General features: G+C 44.5%; 1 protein-coding gene across 2 annotated transcripts in view; it reads left to right on the top strand.

Moving 5' to 3' along the window:
- Positions 1-27,430, top strand: part of LOC121549063 (serine/threonine-protein kinase D3) — a 58,223-nt gene that overhangs the window by 25,599 nt on the left and 5,194 nt on the right. Inside the window, exons 3-11 of one of the 2 annotated variants that reach the window (XM_041860879.2) lie at positions 7,911-8,049; positions 15,137-15,268; positions 15,787-15,944; positions 17,014-17,203; positions 17,409-17,486; positions 17,856-18,036; positions 18,398-18,521; positions 18,769-18,846; positions 20,463-20,739. In XM_041860879.2, coding sequence (XP_041716813.1) covers positions 7,911-8,049; positions 15,137-15,268; positions 15,787-15,944; positions 17,014-17,203; positions 17,409-17,486; positions 17,856-18,036; positions 18,398-18,521; positions 18,769-18,846; positions 20,463-20,739 — 1,357 coding nt within the window. Of the gene's footprint in view, positions 1-7,910; positions 8,050-15,136; positions 15,269-15,786; positions 15,945-17,010; positions 17,204-17,408; positions 17,487-17,855; positions 18,037-18,397; positions 18,522-18,768; positions 18,847-20,462; positions 20,740-27,430 lie in introns of both variants that reach the window. The other variant, XM_041860878.2, reaches the window with a different exon arrangement.

The following is a 27,430-nucleotide window of genomic DNA, read 5'->3' as shown; positions in this document are numbered from 1 at the left end:
ATTTCTTGTTCATGGCACCATTTCAGAACAGAAGAATGGAATGCACAAACACCCTGCCTCTGTTCCACAAAGAGCCTTTGAGAGAATCAAAACAACACTTTTATCTCTCAGTTGTTGGGCTGTGAAGACTCAGAGCTATGTACCTCCTAGAATCTACAGCACTTCCTCTGCACAGGAACATGCGGTTTGTAACTTGGTAACAATAATGTTATAGGTTATGTATGGCAAAAATGTAGTTTGCTCTACCTAAAGTAGACAATGGAAATTCTGAAATGAATTAGCATGCTTTATACCTGTCTTATTAGTCAAGATCTGAAACCATATGATCTTGAAATATGTGTGCATAACTAACTTTCTTGCACAAATCTTCAATTGACATCACTACATGATTTAGCCAGAGTTGCTTGACTGAGATAATCTGAGAGTTCTTTATGCGACCCTCCAGGATCAGGGCTCTCTTGCAAAATAGATGACATCTGAGTGAGTGAGACAACCCTGGATGAATAAAAGTAGCCTGTATGTATAGTATACAATATGAGGGTAACTGATGGTCATACAGATGGGAATGCACAGCTGGCTGTTAAAGTAACTATCCAGTGAAAATCTCACATTTAAATGTTCAGATTTTGTTAACTCACATCCAAATAATGTTGTTGACTCATCCTATAGCCGTATTTGTGGCCAAAGCATGAATTGGAGAAAAAACACTTAAAACCCCCCCACCTCAAACGTATCTCAAACAGACGGTTTCAAATATGTTAGCTATTTTAAAGGAAGATGTCATCCTTGAGGATGAGATGGCCAATCAGAGGTCTACTCGCATAAATATTTTCAATGACCGGTATACGCCCACACCATTCTGTGGCTGGGGTACACCCACACCATTCCAACAACGAAAAGCTTATTTTTGAACATACTTAATGGAAGGAAAAGTATTTCACTCATGTTTTAATTCATTATAGGTCATATTTCATAGAAATCTGGAAACACTGAACAGTTACTTTAAACTCCAGCTGTAATGGTATTGGGACCCACTCCTGATGTTAACAGCATGGGCTTGCGCTATGGAGTTTTATGAAATGCTCCACATGCCTGAAAGCTTTGTGTGAAGGACACACATACTGTATACACACGTGTGTGTGTGTGTGTGTACACACAAGAATGAGCGTGTATGCGTGCACACGCACACACACACACACACACACACACACTCAGGGGCTAGAGGTCATGTTGGTGCCATGTTAAATGAAGGTAGCTAAAGACACAAGATGTTCTCGTAATGATAGACAAGAGCAGTTGTGTACATCTGAACAGTATGTGCGTCTGCAGGGAGGCTTAATGGTTGGCATTATTATGCAGACAGATGGTACTAGCCTAATGCTAACTCTGTTCATGCTCACAGGGAAAACCTATGGAGATAAATGCCTCTGTCTGCATCCCAAATGGCGACATATTCCCTATGTAGCGCACTATACCTATGGGCCCTGGTCTAAAGAAGTGCAGTACATAGCCTAAGCCTCTGTGTTTGTCTGGGTCGGGGGATTGTTTGAATGTGGCCGTGTGTGTTTTCTACGAGTACATAGATTGGATTTGATCTGCCTCATATAACCTTATCCAATGTAAAAAAAACAAAAGGCATCTAAAGGACTCTCAGACCATGATAAACAAGATTATCTGGTCTGATGAAACCAAGATTGAACTCTTTGACCTGAATGCCAAGCGTCACATCTGGAGGAAACCTGGCACCATCCCTACGGTGAAGCATGGTGGTGGCAACATCATGCTGTGGGGATGTTTTTCAGCGGCAGGGACTGGGAGACTAGTCAGGATTGAGGGAAAGATGAACGGAGCAAAGTACAGAGAGATCCTTGATGAAAACCTGCTCCAGAGAGCTCAGGACCTCAGACTGGGGCGAAGGTTCACCTTCCAACAGGACAACGACCCTAAGCACACAGCCAAGACAACGCAGGAGGGGCTTCGGGACAAGTCTCTGAATGTTCTTGAGTGGCCCAGCCAGAGCCCGGACTTGAACCCTATCAAATAGCTGTGCAGCGACGCTCCCCATCCAACCTGACAGAGCTTGAGAGGATCTGCAGAGAAGAATGGGAGAAACTCCCCAAATACAGGTGGGCCAAACTTGTAGCGTCATACCCAAGAAGACTCGAGGCTGTACAAAGTACTGAGTAAAGCGTCTGAATACTTATGTAAATGTAATATTTCAGTTTTTTATTTTTAATACATTTGCACACATTTCTTTGTCATCATGGGGTATTGTGTGTAGATTGATGAGGATATATATATTTTTCATCCATTTTAGAATAAGGCTGTAACGTAATAAAATGTGGAAAAAGTCAAGGGGTCTGAATATTTTTCGAATGCACTGTATCTTAGTGTTTACTACTGTATTCACTACCATCATGTGCTTTGATAAAATAGCAATGAATACTGCCTGTCTACCTTTGTAGTCAACGTAAATAGTGTGACGTCACGAGAGGCTACACAGCTTTCAGCGGGATTGCTCAAGTAGTGCAAGGAGACAAGGTTCAAACAAAACAAGGATTTTATTATAGGTCTTGGGAAATTAACGAAAATATAACACAATTCTGTTCTCTTGTGGCTCTTTAAGGGTTAACAGTTCAGGGATGTCTCTTCCACATCCAAAGTCATAATTCTCACTCGCTCAGATAACTTTTCCCCAGCCTTACTGTAGTCCACGTTGCAGCTAGTGGCCAACCCAGCAAAAAGTCCTTCCAAATGTCTCTCACGTATTTCCACAGGTGCATATATCCAAAGGTGAGTGTTTCCCAAAGGTAAGTATCTCCAAATCCTTATATTCCTCATGGAAGTGGACGTGCAGCACTCTTGTCCTCCAGAGAGCCCAGGTTGGAGATTGTGTCTCTTCACCCCCCACACACACTCTCAGTGTGTCTCTTCCCTTCCCAAACCTTCAGCTCATCAGCTCCTCATTTGTTTCAGCTGCGTGGGAAGATTGGCCATAGAGGGGTGGAGTTCCCGACCATACCAGCAGATGGAGCCATAGCTGTCTGGGTTTGCAGCCACCTCAGGGGGATGTAACGTCCCTCCAGGACACAGCCTCTCGTGACATCACAATAGATAAAGTATTTGTTTAGCAGTAGCACACTTACAGGGTTGGATTGGACATAGTCAAGCTAGCCACCTAGTTTCATGACGCTGATACATTTAGGTTCATTTTCAAGTTAAATTCAGCTTTAGAAGTAAATTGCTGTAATGGTGATTGAAGATGTTCTGGCACTGAGAGACAAAAACAATATTTTTCCCCCTTCAAAATAACAAAAAAAAGCAATGTCATATTTTTATCAGAGGAGAGTGTCTCTCGTAATGATTTGTTTAGGCTTGGCCATCCAAATGAATGAGGCCCACTGCTTGACGACGGGACTTTGGACGTCAGCGGTGCACCGTAAAGGTGTCGAACGGTGGTTATTCTTTCAACATGTAGAATCGTTGGGAATTGTAAACTAACAGAAAATGAAGGCCAATGTTCTGTGGTGTCCTATTATGTACACCGCAGCAGCACACACATTTCCCTGGGTTCTGTTGCAACTTCTGCTGGTTCTGCATTTGCAGTATCTTCTGCACGATATGCACACATAGCAGAAAATACACATCCCCCTCACACACCCATCATACGTATTCCTTTCCTGCAGTCAAATGACCAAATCAACCTCTAGTGGCCTCATGGGTGGAATGTTATTAATATTTTTCATAATTTCATAATTCATCAATATAATATTTTTTTTAACGCCTGAAATCCGGTGTTTCTATGTCAAACGGTTTTGTTATATTTCAGTCTTCTGTGATGTATATAAAGTGTAATATTGGGGTGCAAACTCAGAATTGAATACATTTCAACTCTATATCTGACATGGAACAGGTGTCTTCTTTTTTTTAAGCCCATAACCATGTGTGTGAGGTGTATACTTTTGTTTCAAAGTAGATTTGTGTAAGACTACCAAGAAACACTCTGTGCGACCCTGATTTAGCCCACGTGCAGGCTTTGCAGTGTAGTATAGATGTTTACAGATTACTGATACTCGACAAGCCGGTGCATACTCTTTTGCAACCACAAAGTAACCCAACCTGACCAAAGACGCTACATGAGCCAGTGCCTTTGAGAGAGGGCACTCTTTTGGAGTACTGGAACAGAGAAAATCCAAACGTGACCATAAACGATACATGAGGTAATGCCTTCTCTGCTCTGGATGTTCTGATGTGAACCTGCACTACATCCACCCTTGGAGTCGTGATCATTTGCCCTCGATAGAGACTTACTTAGTCAATGGGCTCAGATAATGGCAAATGAGTGCTGTAGAGATTAGAGGTAGTATGACGGGACTGGGCGGTGGAGCCCAGCTGTTTGACGGATTTGTATAACACAGGCATCCTGCACAGGGACGAGGCCACCGCTGCTGCTCAGTCTGGTCTGCTCTGACTGCGGTTCCTGGGTAGCGAGCCGAGCAGAGAGGGGGTCAGCTTGGGGACGAGCTGGAGGATGAGGATGAGGGTTAAAACATGACCCAGACCTCTTGTCTCTCCTCAATGGTTCAATCCTGTTAAAACGTCTTACTGGCATGGCGGACTGAGTAGTCGGTGGTTAGGAAACCCTCTGTAGCGCTTTCCTGCAGTCAAATGATCAAATCGCCCTCTAGTGGCCTCATGGGTGGAATGTTATTAATATCTTTCATTATTTTATCATTAATAAACATTATTTAAAACAATTCCCAAAATCCTGTGTTTCTATGTCAAACGGTTTTGTAATAGTTCAGTCTTCTGTGATGTATATAAAGTGTAATATTGGGATGCAAATTCAAAATTGAATACATTTCAACTCTATATCTGACATGGAACAGGTGTCTTCTTTTTTTTTTGCCAATAACCATGTGTGTGAGGTGTATACTTTTGTTTCAAATTAGATTTGTTTAAGACTACCAAGAAACACTCTGTGCAACCCTGATTTAGCCCACTGCAGTAAAGGTTTTGAAGACTGATGAGAGTGTGGATGAGGGGATTGTGTGTATGCAAGAATTAATCTCGGTTAATGGTGGTTTAGCACCAAGGGATCAGCTGTTTTCACGAGTTCACATCGCTGCTGATTTATTGCTGCTTAGTCACACTCTGTAAGATGTGTTCACCAATCAAAGTGTGGGCCACTGACGAAAATGATAAAGCTACGGAGCAGATAGTTCGGATAGTTCGATTCTCAGAATATTTATTATAACAAAGGGGCAGGCAAACGGCAGGTCAAGGGCAGGCAGAGGTTTGTAATCCAAGGCAGAGTCAATCAGGGACAGAACGGCAGGCAGGCTCAGGGTCAGGACAGGCAGAAAGGTCAGAACCGGGAAGACTAGAAAACAAAAACTTGCGAACAGGAGAAACGGGAAACACGTTGGTAAGACCTGACAAAACAAGACGAACTGGCAACAGACAAACAGAAAACGCTGGTATAAATACACAGGGGATAATGGGGGAAAATAGGAGACACCTGGTGGGGGGTGGAGACAAGCACAAGACAGGTGAAACAGATCAGGATGTGACAATGTGAGTCGATGACTAGAAAACAAAAACTTGCGAACAGGAGAAACGGGAAACACGTTGGTAAGACCTGACAAAACAAGACGAACTGGCAACAGACAAACAGAAAACGCTGGTATAAATACACAGGGGATAATGGGGGAAAATAGGAGACACCTGGTGGGGGGTGGAGACAAGCACAAGACAGGTGAAACAGATCAGGATGTGACAATGTGAGTCGAAGAATCTAACCGTTGTTGATGGTTGTGGCAGGTACAGTGTGTGGATTGCAGACAGATTGATCCATACTACGCAAGTACGAAGTTGGCAGTTTTTTTTGTTCAATGGCTCCAACATAAAACTATGTCATGTCATGATGCACCTTATGACCAGCAATCGTCTCATGGGGCTGATTAGATAGATCCTGAGATTTCGGTTGCCTTATTGGCCCAAGATAATAATCTTTCAATTGTATAGTATTGAATCATGATTAGATTTACTTTATCCTTAAGCCTAACATGAGGTTTGGCCCTATGTCTGACATAAAATACATGGGGGCATATCACGTTGAGGGATCAACCATAAACAGTCACCCTTCCTGTTGCATGTCACATTTACATTATTCCCTGCAGGCTCCATCCAATAGGAGACCTCAATACTTAATTCTGATAGGATAGACAAAGGACATCTCACTTCCTTGTTTGTCTTGCTCGGATTGGTCTGATTTGCATGTACAGTATCTCTATTACGGATGGTAGAGTCAGATTAACTGTCTGATTTGAACTCCTACAGATACATTGTCCTGTCCTCTGGGAGGATGGCTGTATTTTGCTGATGTGTCAATAAAGTTTTTTCTGGAAATATAAATTACAGTGCCTTTTTATATATTTTGTTGTTGTTGCCTTTAATACGTTTTTTTTTGGATAGATTTTACTATTAGCAGAGGTCAACCAGAAATTGACCCTTAAAGGCACAAAGTAGCCATAAACAGGCCTATGTGGTTTTGTCTTCATGGGCAACTGCTTGACTGAGGACTGCATATGCATATTTTATGGTGATGTATAATTCGGGGTCACAGTGCCTTGTAGTAGTTCAGTATGTCAAGTGGTGGCATGTTGCTTCTGATGTCCTCTGTATGCTGTTGGATTGAACTGGGTTGGATGGCTTGTGGTGTGGTGTATGATAGTATCAGTGACAAGCTGTTTGGACGGTGGTGTACTAGCTGGCACATCAGGTCAGTGGCTGCTGGCAGATTGTTTGGGTCCGGGATGTGTTATGGGCTTGTCAGTTGGGTGTCATATTGTTTGGGCTGGAGCATAGGGTGGACAGAGCAGGACGGACGGCTAATGGCAGCAGGGTGTCAGTGACAGGATCTCGGGCATAATTCATGACTAGAGGAGATTAATCGCTGCAGCTCCAGAGCCTGTGGGTTCAATTTCCTGCTGTCACTCTCTGTGCTGCCTGGCTGGCTGCTGCACACACTCCATGCAAACTGCACTTCACTCGTTTCTTGCTGGTAGTGTAGGCCTACAAGGGCCCCATCCATAATCCATTCTGAGAAAAAAAAAGTTCTGTCAAATTGGAATGTCTCTATATGCCTTAACCTAATCCTGGACTAAAAAGTACTTTCAATGGAGAATCTCAGGCCTGAGTCATACATACATACCAGGGGTTGGAACCAGTTCAGGGAACAGAACCGAAAACTGAAAAAGAACAACTAAATTGGAGTATCGTAAACAGAACTGGGAACGAAAGTGATCTCTAGTGTTCCAGAATGGAACCATTCTTTTCAAATCTTGAGATCCGGTTAATAACGTTCCTTTTTGGTCCAAAAATATTCCTAATGTCTAGTATATAATTATGTAGTACAGTTGTAATAGTAATAGCCTAAACCCATTCCAATTCACTTCATGTCATGATGCTCAGCGCTTCAAGCCAAGCCCCCTCCATGTCCACCCCGCTCTCTCGCTCTCTCCCCACTCGTGAAATTTCAGTTGCATCTCACGCCTGCACTTATCTGTCCATCAAACATGTAAACAACTAGCTTACCCGTTCCATAGCAAGCTGCTCTATCCACGCTAATTGGTGGAGTAAATGAATGAGCTAAATGTAAAAACGATGTTGATTTCACAGGGTATGAAAAGGAACTATATAAACCGTTACCTTTTTGGGGTTTGAACCGTTTCAGAACTTTATTATGCTCGTCGGAACACTGGAATTGAACAAAATAGATAGGGGTTCCGCTCGAAACAAAATGAATTATTTTGGTTCCAAACCCTGATATATACTTCACAGTAACACATCCTGTAAACTAAACATACCTGTAATACCTCTTGTTCTTCTTCTTCTCCTCCTCCCAGTTCCCGGAGTGTGGATTCTTTGGCATGTACGACAAGATCCTTCTGTTCCGTCATGACCTGACCTCGGAGAACATCTTGCAGAGGCTGACGTCAGTGGAGGACATCCATGAGGGAGACCTGATCGAGGTGGTCCTCTCCGGTGAGACCTGGGAAAGAGTTTTAGATCCTCCTTGTCACAAGCGATGAAGTTGATATCAAGAGATGAAGTTGATATCAATCAATCAATCAAATCTTATTTATAAAGCCCTGTTTACATCAGCAGATGTCACAAAGGGCTATACAGAAACCCAGCCTAAAACCCCAAACAGCAAGCAATGCAGATGTAGAAGCACGGTGGCTAGGAAAAACTCCCTAGAAAGGCAGAAACCTAAGAAGAAACCTAGAGAGGAACCAGGCTCTGAGGGGTGGCCAGTCCCCTTCTGGCTGTGCCGGGTGGAGATTATAACAGTACATGGTCATTAAGGCCAGATTTTTCTCCAAGATGTTCAAACGCTCATAGATGACCAGCAGGGTCAAATAATAATCACAGTGGTTGTAGAGGTTGCAACAGTTCAGTACATTAGGAGTAAATGTCACTTGGCTTTTCATAGCCAGGCATTTAGAGGTTAAAATAGCAGGTGCGGTAGAGAGAGAGAGTTGAAAACAGCAGGTCTGGGACAAGGTAGCACGTCCGGTGAACAGGTAAGGGTTCCATAGCCGCAGGCAGAAGAGTGGAAACTGGAGCAGCAGCACGACCAGGTGGACTGGGGACAGCAAGGAGTCATCAGGCCAGGTAGTCCCGAGGCATGGTCCTAGGGCTCAGGTCCTCTGGGATGGGATGGAGAGAGGGAGAGAGAGAGAATTAGAGGGAGCATACTTAAATTCACACAGGACACCGGATAAGACAGGAGAATAACACCAGATATAACAGACTGACCCTAGCCCCCCGGCACATAGACTATTGCAGCATAGATACTGGAGGCTGAGACAGGGGGGGTCAGGAGACACTGTGGCCCGTCCGACGATACCCCCAGACAGGGCCAACCAGGCAGGATATAACCCCACCCACTTTGCCAAAGCACAGACCCCACACTACCAGAGGGATATCAACTGACCACCAACCTACTACCCTGAGACAAGGCTGAGTATCACGTCAGTGACTCAACCCACTCAAGTGATGCACCCCTCCTAGGGACGGCATGGAAAGCACCATTAAGCCAGTGACTCAGCCCCCGTAATAGGGTCAGAGGCAGAGAATCCCAATGGAGAGACAGGAACCGGCCAGGCAGAGACAGCAAGGGCGGTTTGTCGCTCCAGTGCCTTTCCGTTCACCTTCGCACCCCTGGGCCAGTCTACACTCAATCATAGGACCTACTGAAGAGATGAGTCTTCAGTAAAGAAGTCTGCGTCTCTCACATGGATAGGCAGACCATTCCATAAAAATTGAGCTCTATAGGAGCTCCAGCTGTTTGCTTAGAAATTCTAGGGACAATAAGGAGGCCTGCGTCTTGTGACCGTAGCATACGTGTAGGTATGTACGGCAGGACCAAATCCGGGTAGCCGGAGAGTAGAGCATTGCAGTAGTCTAATCTAGAAGTGACAAAAGCATGGATTAGCTTTTCTGCATCATTTTCGGACAAAATGTTTCAGATTTTTGGTGGAAAAAAGCTGTCCTTGAAATATTATTGATATGTTCGTCAAAAGAGAGATCAGGGTCTAGAGTAACGCCGAGGTCCTTCACAGTTTTTTTTGAGACGACTGTACAACCATCAATATTAATTGTCAGATCCAACAGAATATCTTTTTGTTTCTTGGGACCTAGAACTAACATCTCTGTTTTGTCCGGGGGGCCAGTATGAAAAATGTATGCACTCACTAACTGTAAGTTGCTCTGCATAAGAGCGTCTGCTAAATGACTAAAATGTAAATGTAAATGTCCGAGTTTAAAAGTAAAAAATGTGCCGCCATCCACTTCCTTATGTCTGAAACACATGCTTCCAGGGTAGGCAATTTTGGGGCTTCACCATGTTTCATCGAAATGTAGAGCTGTGTGTCGTCCGCATAGCAATGAAAGTTAACATTGTGTTTCCGAATGACATCACCAAGAGGTAAAATATATAGTGAAAACAACAGTGGTCCTAAAACGGAACCTTGAGGAACACCGAAACGTACAATTGATTTGTCAGAGGACAAACCATCCATAGAGACGAACTGATATCTTTCCGACAGATAAGATCTAAACCAGGCAAGAGCTTGTCCGTGTAGACCAATTAAGGTTTCCAATCTTTCCAAAAGAATGTCGTGATCGATGGTGTCAAAAGCAGCACTAAGGTCTAGGAGCACGTGGACAGATGCAGAGCCTTGGTCTGACGCCATTAAAAGGTCATTTACCACCTTCACAAGTGCGGTCTCAGTGCTATGATGGGGTCTAAAACCAGACTGAAGCGTTTCGTGTGCATTTTTTGTCTTCAGGAAGGCAGTGAGTTGCTGCACAACAGCTTTTTCTAAACATTTTTGAGAGGAATGGGAGATTCGATATAGGCTGATAGTTATTTACATTTTCTGGGTCAAGGTTTGGCTTTTTCAAGAGAGGCTTTATTACTACCACTTTTAGTGAGTTTGGTACACATCCAGTGGATAGGGAGCCATTTATTATGTTCAACATAGGAGGGCCAAGCACAGGAAGTAGCTCTTTCAGTAGTTTAGTTGGAATAGGGTCCAGTATGCAGCTTGAAGGTTTAGAGGCCATGACTATTTTCATGAATGTGTCAAGAGATATAGGATAAAAAAACTTCAGTGTCTCCATTGATCCTGGGTCCTGGCAGTTCTGTGCAGACTCAGGACAGCTGAGCTTTGGAGAAATACGCAGATTCAAAGAGGAGTCCGTAATTTGCTTTCTAATGATCATGATCTTTTCGTCGAAGAAGTTCATGAATTCATCACTGCTGAAGTGAAAGGCATCCTCTCTTGGGGAATGCTGCTTTTTAGTTACCTTTGCGACAGTATCAAATATACATTTTGGATTGTTCTTATTCTCCTCAATTAGGTTGGAAAAACAGGATGATCGAGCAGCAGGGAACTCAGTGAGGAACTCTGTATACGGCCCAGGAGGCCTGTAAACAGTAGCTATAAAAAGTGATTGAGTAGGCTGTATAGATTTCATGACTAGAAGCTCAAAAGACGACAACACAGTCATTTGGGGGTTATAATTGACATTTGCTATTGTAAATGTTAGCAACACCTCCACCTTTGCGGGATGCGCGGGGGATATGGTCACTAGTGTAACCAGGAGGAGAGGCCTCATTTAACACAGTAAAGGCTTAAGCCATGTTTCAGTCAGGCCAATCACATCAATATTATGATCAGTGATTAGTTCATTGACCATAACTGCCTTGGAAGTGAGGGATCTAACATTAAATAGCCCTATTTTGAGATGTGAGATATCACAATCTCTTTCAATAATGACAGGAATGGAGGAGGTCTTTATTCCAGTGAGATTGCTAAGGCAAACACCAACATGTTTAGTTTTGCTCAACCTAGATCGAGGCACAGACACGGTCTCAATGGAGATAGCTGAGCTGACTACACTGACTGTGCTAGTGGCAGACTCCACTAAGCTGGCAGGCTGGCTAACAGCCTGCTGCCTGGCCTGCACCCTATCTCATTGTGGAGCTAGAGGAGTTAGAGCCCTGTCTATGTTGATAGGTAAGATGAGAGCACCCCTCCAGCTAGGCTTGGTCCTGTTTGTGGGTGAGTCCCAGAAAGAGGGACAATTATCTACAAATTCTATATTTTGGGAGGGGCAGAAAACAGTTTTCAACCAGCGATTGAGTTGTGAGACTGCTGTAGAGCTCATCACTCGATGCCGAAACATCTTTCTAGCTAATTTACACGCTGAAGCTATGTTTCTCTTGGTGACCTCTGACTGTTTCATCCTAACATCGTTGGTGCCGACGTGGATAACAATATCCATATACTCTCTACACTCGCCAGTTTTTGCCTTAGCCAGCACCATCTTCAGATTAGGCTTTACGTCGGTAGCCCTGCCCCCTGGTAAACAGTGTATGATCGCTGGATGATTCTTTTTAATTCTAATATTGCGGGTAATGGAGTCGCCAATGACTAGGGTTTTCAATTTGTCCGAGCTAATGGTGGGAGGCTTCGGTGGCTCAGACCCCGTAATGGGTGGAGGAGAGACCTGAGAAGGCTCGGCCTCTGACTCCGATTCGTTGTTTAATGGGGAGAACCAGTTGAAAGTTTCTGTCGGCTGAATGAGCGACACCGGTTGAGCATGCCGACAGCATTTCTTTCCAGAAGCCTTGAGAAAATTGTCCGGCTGCGGGGACTGTGCGAGGGGATTTATACTACTATCTGTACTTACTGGTGGCACAGACGCTGTTTCATCCTTTCCTACACTTACATTGCCCTTGCCTAACGATTGCGTCTGAAGCTGTGCTTGCAGCACGGCTATCCTCACCATAAGGCGATAGTTCTCCTGTATATTATGAGTACAGCGACTGCAATTAGATGGCATAGTGTTAATGTTACTACTGAGCTTCGGCTGGTGGAGGTCCTGTAGAACCATGTCCAGATAAAGCGTCCGGGGTGAAAAAGTTGAATGAAAAAAGTTGAGCGCGTAAAAAATATAAAAATAACTAAGACGTTGATAAAATGTGTTAAATGAAGATTTAAAAAACAGTCATGTTTGGCAGGTAGCCAAGCAGCAACAAACAGTGTAGCACGGAGACAAGTGACGCGCTCAAAACGGAAGTGACAAACCTCAGTCTGTTTTATCAAGAGATGGAGTTAATATCAAGAGATGAAGTTGATATTTAGGATGGTACTTTATGTGGTACAGGGATCGCTTTGTTTACCCTGTAACCCATTCACATCCATTTTCTCTCCTTGTGTATCCCTAGATCTCTCCTGTGTTGCTACTATGTATGCCCTATGTCACATCATGTATCCCCCAATGTATTCTCAGCCCCGACCTAAGATGCACCCGCAACATTTTTGGTGGACATAGTCATTTCCTCTGACAGTGTCTTGTGGTCTGTTGTTGACAGTCCTAAGTGTGAAACTCAACCATCACCTGAACAGCGGCACACCCCAGAGTAGTATTCATGTTGAATTTCAACACATGAGACGAAACGTGTGAATTCGCAGCCAACCACACAAGACTCAACCCCATACCACTTCCTCATCCTCTGCCTGTTTTTGGTGCAGCAGGGCCCCACAGTCAGTCAAAGTGCAGTAGTGTTGATGACATTGATGCTAAGCTGCTTGAGTCTTACTGCTCTTTCAGTCGCTTCATAGACATCGCCTGCTACTCTGTGCCCTGAATAGAAGACAAAACATGTTTTCAGCTCTCTGGTTTTGCACAGCCAGACAGGCCTGCTGAGTTCCTCTCTGGCAGCTCAGTTCAGCTCGGTTCAGATCACTCTCAACTTCCTTTGACACCTCTCCTTTTGTTTCGTGGCTTGTTGGGCTCTGGTCCCAAACTCCACACAGCTCTGCTCTGCTAGGTCTGAGCAGGTTCTCTCTCAGAGGGAGGCCGTGGCAGATTTCTCTTGGCTCCCAGCTCAAAGTCATGCGCTTGTTATTTCTGCACTTGCTGTTTCTCCGTGATTGATGAGGACGTCGTTTGTGAGCTGGTGAACGCTGCTCATGCCCTTTACACACCTGTCCCCACCTAGTCATTGTTAGATTAAGGTCATGTTTAGTCTCATTCATATATGTTAGGTGCCTGTATAACATCTACAAAACCTTGTTCAATAGCAGAGCTGTGTGTTTCTCTCTGGGTGCAGAATGCTCTCCTCTAAAGTAATAATTCCCCTTTCGGAACGCTGTCTGGATTGTTGTGTACCCACTGGGAATGTGTTTGCTATGGCGCTGTTTTTCATTACAACCACTTGGTTCGAAGGTGGCCTTCGTGTTCGCCTATTGATAAAAAGAGAGAGAGGGGCTTATGAGAAGTAATTTCATTTTCTTGGAAAGTGGACATGAAATGAATGGTCGGACCGAGCAAAGAGCAAAGGTGGCAAGACTTCAAGCACATTTTTGCCCTCAGAGAAATGGCCATCAGGGAAAGAACAGGCACATCACTCAGAAGTGCTTAATGTAACTACATTAATGCCCCCAATTAACTATGTCCAAGTCCCAAATGGCACCCTATAGTCAACTATGGTCAAAAGTGGTTCAGTGTATAGTTAATAGGGGATACAGCCTATGTCACATTAATCAAGTTGGGGGACACAATGACATTCATGTGTCTGACCTAGCATTTACAGTAATGTCAAACACAAAGACAACCAGGTACATTGTTCAAGTCAAAACGTTGGCCGTAGTAGATGACTTGCTAGGTGCCAACGAACGGTGGGGATTCAATATGGAGCTAGAATCGTTAGGAAAGCAACAGATAATGACAAGAGATGTTCTGTGGTCAGAGGCAATAGGATGGATGTCACGATCGTCTACCAAAGATGAGGACCAAGGCGCAGCGTTGCAGGCAAACATACTCTTTAATAGAGACACGATCAAAACAACAACCGATACGTGACAGTTCACGGTCTAACATAAACAGACATGAAACAAAAACAATAAACAACGATGCGTGACGTCCTGAAGTTATACACAACACAAACCTTAACGGAACAAAATCCCACAAACCCGAATGAAAAACAGACAGTTTAAATATGGCTCCCAATCAGAGACAACCAACGAACAGCTGACACTCGTTGCCTCTGATTGGGAGTCACTAAGGCAAACATAGAAAACAACAAACCAGAACCCCCAACATAGAAACACACCACATAGAACAAACACACCCTGGCTCAACAACTAGAGTCCCATAGCCAGGGTGTGACAATGGACACCCTCTGCTTTTAACTGTTCGTCACCACGGCCTGTTTTGTCCTTGACATCCATCTGAAAGGCATTAAAAGCACTCTGAATCAGAATGACAGTAGAAAAACTTGAAAGACAAATTAAGCATTTCTCAGAAAAAGTATGACGTGAGCAGTGCTTTTAAGTGGGTTTGATGGAAGTCTTGTAGGATTGGTGTGATTTGTACTGTCTTTCTGCTAAATCATTGCCCCATAATGGTGCTAATGGTTTGATCGTGACTCATCTCATATCTAAATGTACTTCCTCTGTTATTCATATAAATGCATGTCTCACTTCTTTGTTAATGTGTTTTTCCTGCAGTACGGTAATCCAGTGTGTATGTGTGTGTGTGTGTGTCTCAGCTCTGGCCACTGTTGAGGACTTCCAGATCCGTCCCCATGCCTTGTATGTGCACTCCTACAAGGCCCCGGCCTTCTGTGATGATTGTGGGGAGATGCTGTGGGGCCTGGTCCGACAGGGCCTCAAATGTGAAGGTAAGTCTGGACCCTGCCCCATTGCCGCCCTAGCCCAGCTGCTTTGATCCCTGTCACTTCACTCTTGACCTGGGCTTCACCTCAAATCAAGGCCCTGGCTCACATAGGCCCGAATCAAAGCCTGGGGAACTGTACAGCAGGATGTGGCTTCCTGTTTTTTCAGAGAGGACAGCTTTGAAGTCCTGATCAGAAGAGCCTTTGAGTGGATCTCATTGTAGTGATGCCAAGGAGTGGATGGACTCTTATAATGCTTTGTGGAGCAGATGATTGTCAGATGAGAGAGTTTATGTAACCTGATGGAAGAGTAAAACAACACTGAACGTTCACCTGGATACTCAATACAGGACTGCTCTGTACATGACCTAACTCTGTGTCCAGAGAGAGAAAGAGAAAGAGAGAGATAGAGAGAGTGAGAGTCAGAGTGAGAGTGTGAGCGTGAGAGTAAGACAGGCTGGCTGGCAGAAAGATAGACAGACATGTAGGTATGGTTACTAAGTACTGTGCCACCTCCTCCATAGGATGTGGGCTGAACTACCACAAGCGCTGTGCCTTTAAGATCCCTAACAACTGCAGCGGGGTGAGGAAGAGACGGCTGTCCAACGTGTCCCTGCCTGGAGCCGTGCTGTCAGTCCCCCGCCCAGCTCCCATTGAACATGTCCCTACACCCCAGGAAGAGGTAAATGGCACCCTATTCCCTTTATAGTGCACTACTTTTGACCAGGGGCCATAGGGCTTTGTTCAAAATAAGTGCACTATATAGGGAATAGGGTGCTTTTTGGGACACTATATCTGTGCTGCTGCTGCTGTTGCTCCACTTTCCATTACTGCTGGTTGTAGCACTATGTACAGCTTCCGACTCTTCAAGACACACACACAAGCATGCATGCATTGACACACACACACACACTTTCTCTATACAGACAGTCACACAAGTTAAACTCAGTCAGGGGCAATAGCTTCAGACAAACCAACCGTTTTTCCATTCAGGCTGGCCAATTAATAGTTGGGAGCCTGAAGAGAGTGTTTATGTCAAAACTCTGTGTATACATACCAAAACCCAGGGTTTACTGAAGAAACAAGGCCCTTCATATGAATCACTTTCATAAAGCCATTTCAATCCCTAATATTAGTCTAATGTGCACGTTTGTTCTGGTCAGTTAAGTTGATAGTCATGTTTAATATTACCACCAGTCCGGGATTCAATCCAAGGCGTATTATAGTGCAAGTCACTATATAGCCGACAATGCCCTGCACAATAACGAGCCTTGGATGGAATCCTGGCCACAGTCTAATAAGAGGCACAAAGCAGACAGCGTTATTGACACTGCTGCCTCCCAGTCAAGGCTGATGAAACAAATCCTTCTCATAAGCTCTGTTCACTGTTGCCCAATGAAATATTGTCCTTTATGTCCATATCTGAAGCTCATTCACAATTAAGTTTCACACGGCTACTTATCTCCCGGTTGTGTGTCCAGTACCTTTCTAAAGGAGTCGTGACTTAAAATTCTGTACAATAAAATCCGTGCTATGAGATGTTATTCAGAACTTGACAGTTTAGATGATACAACATAGGCTACAGTACAGTAATGTCCGGTATGATTTTCCTATTTTTTACAGTTTCTATCTTTCTTTTTCTTGCGCTGTTATCCTTTTCCTTCCTTTTACGCCATTGTGCTATCTCCCCCTACACTCTCTCTTCCTCTCTATTGTCCTCATGCTCTCTCTCGCTTTCGCTCCCTCAGCAGCGCCCTCTCCTGGGGGCAGGGAAGAATAACAGCCTGTTAAGCGGCAGACCTATCTGGATGGAGAAGATGGTGCTGGGACGGGTCAAGGTGCCGCACACCTTCTCAGTGCACACCTACACCAGACCAACCATCTGCCAGTACTGCAAACGCCTGCTCAAGGGCCTGTTCCGTCAGGGCATGCAGTGCAAAGGTGAGCTGCTCCAAATACTGGCATATTGTGTCGATGGAATAAGTGCCATACTATTTCCAGTAGCTTGAAGAGTTTTTTGATACATTCTGAACGGAATAATTCACCACAAATTAAGATAATGTACATCAATATGCCATCATCATACAGCTGGTTGAGTTCCCAATGATTGGACGTGACATTGAATGTTGAATCTTTGTGTTTTCAGATTGTAAATTTAACTGCCATAAGAGATGTGCAGCCAAGATACCAAGAGACTGCCTTGGTGAGGTTTCCTTTAATGGAGGTAAGTTTGTCTCAAGTAGAATCTCTACCTAAAATTGCCTCTGTAACTTGTCCCATCTATTTACTTAACAGCATTTCTGCCCCCAGTGCATTGACTGCATTGACTCCCCATGTAGTAAGCAACTAGCCTAGTCTCATACGGTATGTACTGTAGCCAACTCTTCTATCACAAGTACAGTATGTGTCTACAGCGCATACAGGAAGGGCCAGGCTAGTAAGCAGTACATGTCTTTATCACACTGAGGACCACATTGGAAATAAGTACATTTAACGCTTGAATGTGTCATCCTTGGGTATTTTTTGTACTTTTTAAATTGTTTCAAATCAATCAATCAATATCACCCCCCTCTTCCTGTGTTTCCTGTCCCAGAACCAGCCAGCCCAGGCCCTGACTCTGAGGCCACCATGGAGGTGGACAACAGTTATGTGAACAGTGAGGGCAGCCAGAGCATGGATGACCCAGAGGAGCCTTCCACCCCAGACGATAAGTTCTACATAGAGGGGCCCTGTCTGGATGGGGACAAGGACGAGGAGACAGTCAAGGCTATCAGGTACTTACTTAGTCCCCTTTGTCCCAGGTGGGAAATAATGCGTTCTTCTGCCGCTGGAGTGTGTCTTTGGCCACAGATTGTGCCCTGTCCCATGAGAGACCCATCTCTTCTAGCACAGCCACCACAGGCTATCACTGGACTGGAATAGAAGGAATAGGATTCAATTCATTGAATACCTATGATGTGTGCAGTTGCGTTCAATTGTGGAGTTCCTTTTATGTGTGTTCTGTCGTGTTTTGTGTATGAAAATGGTTGTGAGTTTGTTGAAACAATCACATGGGCTTTATAAATGTATGTCAGTGCTTTGGCAATTGACATTAGGCGTACATTCGTTCATACGTGCTCTTGCCATTTTGTGTAGCCCCATGACAAGCAGTTTCATCCCCCTAATGCGGGTGGTTCAGTCCATAAAACAAACCAAGCGGAAGAGCTCAACCATGGTTCGGGAGGGGTGGATGGTCCACTACACCAGCAGAGACAACATGGTGAGAAACCTCGTTATAACCCTGGATCATGTTATAGGCTGAATCCCAAATGGCACCCTGTTCCCTTTATAGTGCACTGCTTTTAAGTAGAGGCCGAAAGGTGCTGGTCAAAAGTAGTGCACTACATAGGGAATAGGGTGCTATTTGAGGGTGCTATTTGGGACGCACATATAGTCTTTCATCAATAGTCTGTATAGAGATGGAATTGGTTTCAGAGTTCTTGATGATTGCTTTTATCCGTTTCCAGAGGAAGAGGCATTACTGGAGGCTGGATAGCAAGTGTCTGACCCTTCTGCAGAACGAAACGGGATCCAAGTATTACAAGGTACTGCATCTCTCATTATACCTCCCTGTCCAATTATAGCAGTTACACAGACAAAATAAGACATTACTCAAATAAAAAGACAGTTGACAGTGTAGCGTGAGGCTCTGAGACAAGCTAGAAAGGAGTAAGAAAAGTCCTGTCATACCAGCAATTGTTTTCTATTTATGTAGTGAACATTTTAGTAATGTTTTGTGGTGTTATTTGAAGACAGTAAGGTGTTGTCCTCCTCCTCCCACAGACAGACAGGCAAGGCTATAGTTGTTCCTCTCTGTTCTCTCCTCCCTCTATGTTCTTTTTGCATGTGACCAAACAAGCCTCTCAGAATATCACTAATCGTTTGAAGATCTCGGAGGGAGACAGAGAGAGAGAGAGAGCAAGAGGTAGAGAGGGAGAGAGAGAGAGAGAGAGAGAGAGAGAGAGAGAGAGAGAGAGAGAGAGAGAGAGAGAGAGAGAGAGAGAGAGAGAGAGAGCAAGAGGTAGAGAGGGAGGGAGTGAGAGAGAGAGAGAGAGAGAGAGAGAGAGAGAGAGAGCAAGAGGTAGAGGTAGAGAGAGAGAGAGAGAGAGAGGTAGAGAGAGAGAGAGAGAGAGAGAGAGAGAGAGAGAGAGAGAGCAAGAGGTAGAGAGGGAGGGAGTGAGAGAGAGAGAGAGAGAGAGAGAGAGAGAGCAAGAGGTAGAGAGAGAGAGAGAGAGACAGAGGTAGAGAGAGAGAGAGCAAGAGGTAGAGAGAGAGAGAGTGAGAGAGAGAGAGAGAGAGAGAGGTAGAGCGAGAGGTAGAGAGAGAGAGCAAGAGGTAGAGAGAGAGAGAGAGAGAGAGCGAGAGAGAGCGAGAGAGAGAGAGAGAAGTAGAGCGAGAGGTAGTAATTGAGATGGGAAAAGAGAGAGATAGAGAGAGAGAAAGGGATTGAGAGAAATGTAAAAAGAAGGGAAGAGAGAAAGAGGTGGAGTAGAGAGAGCCCTGTGGCTAAGCTTGCTCCTCCTGTGGCAGACGGATAGTCAGTACCAGGACCAGGGGGCTTCCCTGTGGTGTCTCTGGCCATGCCTCCCTCCCTGCCTGGCAGGCTGCCAGCATGCCTTGTGCCAAGATTGGGGAGGCACGTCCTGCCTTTTAATCAGGGGAGCGCTTCGCTTCCCCCCGGCCCGGCGGAGCGCCCTGTCATGTGGTGCACTCGGCAAACCACAAGCAGTTCTTCTGATACTGGCGACAGAGGCGTGGAGGGGCCCGTGCGGGCGCAGCAGACTGGGCTGACTGAGAGACGATTGGCTAGCCAGCAGCAGAGAAGCTTCACTCCTCTCTTTCAGATGTTTTTTCTCCTTGTGGGTGTGTTGTCCTGCTCGGCTACAGCAGAGGAAGGAAGGCGGAATGTTAAATTGGACTTGAAAAGCCCAACACACTTCATTCCTTAAAGGCTGTCAGAGAGTGAGGAGAAGAGAGGAGAGGCCATAGCAGAGAAAAGGAGAGAGGGGGAGCTGATAAAGGTGGGACAGTTAGGAGTTAGGACCCTATTCCGTAGGTGTACTAGTTCCTGGAAACCTCAGCCTCACGGGTCATTTGATTAGCTGACAATTCATTGTGACCTTTGATGACCTTTGAGCTGCTCATCTGACCCCATCCTCAGGAGATCCCGCTGTCAGAGATCCTACAGGTGGAGCAGGCGCAGGAATTCCAAAGCCTGGCCCAGGGCAGCAACCCTCACTGCTTCGAGATCATCACCGCCACGATGGTCTACTACGTTGGGGAGAATAACAGCGGTCACTTCCATAACCCTGCCTTGGCCGCCACCGGCGTGGGGCTAGAGGTGGCCCAGGGCTGGGAGAAGGCCATCCGGCAGGCACTGATGCCTGTCACTCCCCAACCCAGTGTCTGCACTGGCCCTGGACAGGGCAAAGATCACAGTGAGTAGAGTGGTAACCCTTCTGCTAATGTGATTGAGATCTGCTGAGGAGATTAGTCAAATTTAATGTCACGCAATGGTAATGTTTTTATGGGAGTGTGTGTGTGTGTGTGTGTGTGTGTGTGTGTGTGTAGAGCTTCAGTATATTTGGGCTTTTTTGGAAAACACAGAGGTACTCCACTGTGACCTCCCGCTGCCTGCTCAAAGTCTATTACTGGAAAATGAAGTGGTGGTATTTTAAGACGATTTAAGGGATTTGAGGGGATTTTCTAGCCTTTTTGGATTTATCTCTGGCTGTGATAAGTGATATGAAAATTCCTCCCATTAATTAATTAATAGAGAGTGACAACATACACTGAACAAAAATATAAACTGAGTTACAGTTCATATAAGGAAATCAGTCAATTGAAATAAATTCATTAGGCCCTAATCTATGGATTTCACATGACTGGGAATACAGATATGCATCTGTTGGTCACAGATACCTTAAAAAAAGGTAGGGGCGTGGATCAGAAAACCAGTCAATATCTGGCGTGACCACTATTTGTCTCATGCAACGCGACACATCTCCTTTGCATAGAGTTGATCAGGCTGTTGATTGAGGCCTGTGGAATGTTGTCCCACTCCTCTTCAATGGCTGTGCGAAGTTGCTGGATATTGGCGGGAACTGGAACACGCTGTCGTACACGTCGATCCAGAGCATCCCAAACAGGCTGAATGGGTGACATGTCTTGTGAGTATGCAGGCCATGGAAGAACTGGGACATTTTCAGCTTCCAGGAATTGTGTACAGATCCTGAAACATGAGGTGATGGCGGCAGATGAATGGCACGACAATGGGCCTCAGGATCTCGGTGCATTCAAATTGCCATCGATTAAATGCAATTTTATTTGTTGTCCGTAACTTATACCTGCCCATATCCCAACCCCACCTTGGGGCACTCTGCTCACAACATTGACATCAGCAAACTGCTCGCCCACACGACGCCATACACACTGTCTGCCATCTGCCCGGTACAGTTGAAACCGGGATTCATCTGTGAAGAGCACATTTCTCCTGTGTGCCCATTGACGTCAGTTACGACACTGAACTGCAGTCAGGTCAAGACCCTGGTGAGGACGACGAGCACACAGATGAGCTTCCCTGAGACGGTTTCTGACAGTTTGTGCAGAAATTATTTGGTTGTGCAAACCCACAGTTTCATCACCTGTCTGGGTGGCTGGTCTCAGACGATCCTGCAGGTGAAGAAGCTGGATGTGGTTACACGTGGTCTGCGGTTGTGAGGCCGGTTGGACGTACTGTTAAATTCTCTAAAACGACATTGGAGGCGGCTTATGGTAGACATATGAACATTACATTCTCTGGCAACAGTTCTGGTGGACATTCCTGCAGTCAGCATGCCAATTACACGCTCCCTCAAAACTTGAGACATCTGTGGCATTGTGTTGTGTGACAAAACTGCACATTTTAGAGTGGCATTTTATTGTCCTCAGCACAAGGTGCACCTGTGTAATGATCATGCTGTTTAATCAGCTTCTTGACATGCCACACCTGTCAGGTGGATGGATTATCTTGGCAGAGGAGAAATGCTCACTAACAGGGATGTAAACAAATTTGTGCACAACATTTGAGAGAAATAAGCTTTTTGTGCGTATGGAAAATTTCTGGAATCTTTTATTTCAGCTCATGAAACATGGGACCAACACTTTACATGTTTCGTTTATATTTTTGTTCAGTGTAATTGAGTGAAACTCACCAGAACAATCCGTGGTTACACAATGGAGTACAATGTGAGTGAATTAGGGACAGATCGAAAATAATTTCACATGACCCCCCATAGAATTAACTGAAAATAATGTTTACGACCACAAATAACAATAACTGTAGCGACCCTGTGTTTATAAACTTGGATATTGATTTTGCCATAACAGCATGCTGAAGTGGCACAGTCGATGCCACGCAGGGCTACGGGCCAGAAGATTGAGAGTTCACCGACCACCACAGACAAGCTCACTCTCCCTACCTGTTTCATTACACTACATTTAGAGCCAGCTGCAGACAATGATCAGCTAGGGGGAAATCAGATTTTCAATATTTTGATGCCATATTTATAATTATATAAAATATATGCAACAAATTTTCCACCAACAGGTTTCTGTGGCAATGCACCACACAACCAATAAACAAAGCATACCGACTTCGGGCACTTCAATATCATGGTTTGCATTTTCAACCCCACAATAAATAGACTATGTCAATCTCGACAAACAGAAAATACATCCCTCCCTAACTTGTAGGCTTACCCAGTATAGAAGGCTTGGCTTGACAATCTCTGAATGTCATTCAACTTTTTGGTGTTTTGTAACAGATGTCTCTTTCCATTCATCAATTGGCCGCTGCACAGTTTGGATTGATTGATTGATTTAATTTGTCAGTAAAAAAAATACATACACCATCGGTCAAAAGTTTTAGAACACCTACTTATTCAAGGGTTTTTCTTTATTTTTACAATATAGAATAATAGTGAAGACATCAAAACTATGAAATAACACATATGGAATCATGTAGTAACCAAAAAAGTGTTAAACAAATCAAAATATATTTTATATTTGAGATTCTTCAAATAGCCACCTTTTGCCTTGATGATAGCTTTGCACACACGATAGCCTATTATAAAAAAAAAAAGGTGTGGCTACTTTCCTAAAACAATAATTATCCTCCTCACGGTTCAGCTGTCAGAGATTTGAGCACTAAATGTATCAAGGCACTGCATGCATAGGCCTATAAGCTTAGGTGTCCACTGTATGATATTAATATTTTAATAAATATATACAGTGAGGGAAAAAAAGTATTTGATCCCCTGCTGATTTTGTACGTTTGCCCACTGACAAAGAAATGATCAGTCTAGAATTTTAATGGTAGGTTTATTTGAACAGTGAGAGACAGAATAACAACAAACAAATCCAGAAAAACGCATGTCAAAAATGTTATTAATTGATTTGCATTTTAATGAGGGAAATAAGTATTTGACCCCCTCTCAATCAGAAAGATTTCTGGCTCCCAGGTGTCTTTTATAGAGGTAACGAGCTGAGATTAGGAGCACACTCTTAAAGGGAGTGCTCCTAATCTCAGCTTGTTACCTGTATAAAAGACACCTGTCCACAGAAGCAATCAATCAATCAGATTCCAAACTCTCCACCATGGCCAAGACCAAAGAGCTCTCCAAGGATGTCAGGGACAAGATTGTAGACCTACACAAGGCTGGAATGGGCTACAAGACCATCGCCAAGCAGCTTGGTGAGAAGGTGACAACAGTTGGTGCGATTATTCGCAAATGGAAGAAACACAAAATAACTGTCAATCTCCCTCGGCCTGGGGCTCCATGCAAGATCTCCCCTCGTGGAGTTGCAATGATCATGAAAACAGTGAGGAATCAGCCCAGAACTACACGGGAGGATCTTGTCAATGATCTCAAGGCAGCTGGGACCATAGTCACCAAGAAAACAATTGGTAACACACTACGCCGTGAAGGACTGAAATCCTGCAACGCCCGCAAGGTCCCCCTGCTCAAGAAAGCACATATACAGGGCCATCTGAAGTTTGCCAATGAACATCTGAATGATTCAGAGGAGAACTGGGTGAAAGTGTTGTGGTCAGATGAGACCAAAATCGAGCTCTTTGGCATCAACTCAACTCACCATGTTTGGAGGAGGAGGAATGCTGCCTATGACCCCAAGAACACCATCCCCACCGTCAAACATGGAGGTGGAAACATTATGCTTTGGGGGGTTTCTGCTAAGGGGACAGGACAACTTCTCCATATCAAAGGGATGATGGACGGGGCCATGTACCGTCAAATCTTGGGTGAGAACCTCCTTCCCTCAGCCAGGGCATTGAAAATGGGTCGTGGATGGGTATTCCAGCATGACAATGACCCAAAACACACGGCCAAGGCAACAAAGGAGTGGCTCAAGAAGAAGCACATTAAGGTCCTGGAGTGGCCTAGCCAGTCTCCAGACCTTAATCCCATAGAAAATCTGTGGAGGGAGCTGAAGGTTCGAGTTGCCAAACGTCAGGCTCGAAACCTTAATGACTTGGAGAAGATCTGCAAAGAGGAGTGGGACAAAATCCCTCCTGAGATGTGTGCCAACCTGGTGACCAACTACAAGAAACGTCTGACCTCTGTGATTGCCAACAAGGGTTTTGCCACCAAGTACTAAGTCATGTTTTTTGTTCTGTCTCTCACTGTTCAAATAAACCTACCATTAAAATTATAGACTGATCATGTCTTTGTCAGTGGGCAAACGTACAAAATCAGCAGGGGATCAAATACTTTTTTCCCTCACTGTATATATAGCCTATATAAAGGAAGAGAAGCTTAGGCCTAACCCCAGAGATATATAGATATGCCGGTGGGAATATTTTGTATAAAGATAAGCATTATATTGTTAGATTATAGGAGTAACTCTGGTAGGCCTGAAACAGTCTTCCTCACCTCAAGTTCAACTGTCGGAGTCAGTTGGAGAACCGGGGCCTTTACATCATAGGCCTGCAGTAGCTAAAGCTTACTAATAGCCACACCATACCAAACCTTCACAAACGTTTCTAAACTTTATTCGGATAATATCAAAAGTAATTCAAGACATTGTTTATAGAGAAAATACGAGCAGAAGATTGAATGTAAACCAGGGGAAAACCGCACTACCCTCCCCTGTGCTCAATAAAAACACACACAACCCTCCCCAAAGCAAAAAAAATAGTTTGACAACCCTCCCCTATTTTGGTTCTTTGATGGTTACCACAGGTTCAAACTAGTGGCCTACCTACCTCAAGCTTAATTAAAACCTAGTTTCTATTGGTCGAGGTCTTTGGGTTTAATTTTGCATCAACATTTTGTCTGTGTCTCAAATGGCACCTATTCCCAATATAGTGACTCGGTTCAAAAGTAGTGGGGAATAGGGTGCAATTTGGGACACCGCCTTTGTTCTACTGGTCTGTGCATACAGTACAGACTGTTTGATATATTACTCTCTATGGATTGTGTTACATAAGCCCAGTCTTTGGGTGACCCAGCTGATTGGTATTTGGTGGCCCACTTCTGGGACCGGACTGCTGGTATAGATCAGTCCGAGTTCAGAACCAATGGAAACTCCAATGGAAATGTACTGAAAGTACAGCCTTTGGGCATTCACCTAAATAGGTTTTAGTTATTCTTTACATACAGTATATATAAATATACAGTGCATTCGGAAATGATTCAGACCCCTTCCTTTTTTCCACATTTTGCCTTATTCTAAAATTGATAAAATAAACAATTTTCCTCAAAAATCTACACACAATACCCCATAATGACAAAGCGAAAAAAAAAAAAATTCTTTGCTAATTGATTTTTAAAAAAATTAAAAAATACCTTATTTACGTAAGTATTCAGACCCTTTGCTATGAGACTCGAAATTGAGCTCAGATGCATCCTGTTTCCATTGATCATCCTTGAGATGTTTCTACAATTTGATTGGAGTCCACCTGTGGTAAATTCAGTTGATTGGACATGATTTTGAAAGTCACACACCTGTCTATATAAGGTCACACAGTTGACAGTGCATGTCAGAGCTAAAACCAAGTCATGAGGTCAAAGGAATTGTCCGTAGAGCTCCGAGACAGGATTGTGTTAAGGCACAGATCTGGGGAAGGGTACCAAAAAATGTCTGCAGCATTGAAGCTCCCTAAGAACACAGTGGCCTACATCATTCTTAAATGGAAGAAGTTTGGAACCACCAAGACTCTTCCTAGAGCTGGCCGCCTGGCCAAACTGAGCAATGGTGGGAGAAGGGCCTTGGTCAGGGAGGTGACCAAGAACCCAATAGCCACTCTGTCAGAGCTCTAGAGTTCCTCTGTGGAGATGGGAGAACTTTCCAGAAGGACAACCATCTCTGCAGCACTCCACCAATCAGGCCTTTATGGTAGAGTGGCCAGATGGAAGCCACTCCTCAGTAAAAGGCACATGACAGCCTGCTTGGATTTTGCCAAAAAGCACCTAAATGACTCTCAGACCATGAGAAACAAGATTCTCTGCTCTGATGAAACCAAGATTGAACTCTTTGGCCTGAATGCCAAGCGTCACGTCTGAAGGAAACTTGGCACCATCCCTACGGTGAAGCATGGTGGTGGCAGTATCATGCTATGGGGATGTTTTTCAGCGGCAGGGACTGGGAGACTAGTCAGGATCGAGGGAAAGATAAACGGAGCAAAGTACAGAGAGATCCTTGATGAAAACCTCCTCCAGAGCGCTCAGGACCTCAGACTGGGGCGAAGGTTCACCTTCCAACAGGACAACGACCCTAAGCACACAGCCAAGACAACACAGGAGTGGCTTTGGGACAAGTATCTGAATGTCCTTGATTGGCCCAGCCAGAGCCCGGACTTGAACCCAATCGAACATCTCTGGGGAGACTTGAAAATAGCTGTGCAGCGACGCTCCCCATCCAACCTGACAGAGCTTGAGAGGATCTGCAGAGAAGAATGGGAGAAACTCCCCAAATACAGGTGTGCCAAGCTTGTAGCATCATACCCAAGAAAACTTGAGGCTGTAATCGCTACCAAAGGTGCTTCAACAAAGTACTGAGGAAAGGGTCTGAATACTTATGTAAATGTGATATTTCCTTTTTTTTTTTTTTATACATTTGCACACAAAA

Source organism: Coregonus clupeaformis, chromosome 33 (assembly GCF_020615455.1).
Source record: "Coregonus clupeaformis isolate EN_2021a chromosome 33, ASM2061545v1, whole genome shotgun sequence".
NCBI classification, from domain to species: Eukaryota; Metazoa; Chordata; class Actinopteri; order Salmoniformes; family Salmonidae; genus Coregonus; species Coregonus clupeaformis.
This window is presented reverse-complemented; position numbering and strand designations above follow the sequence as displayed.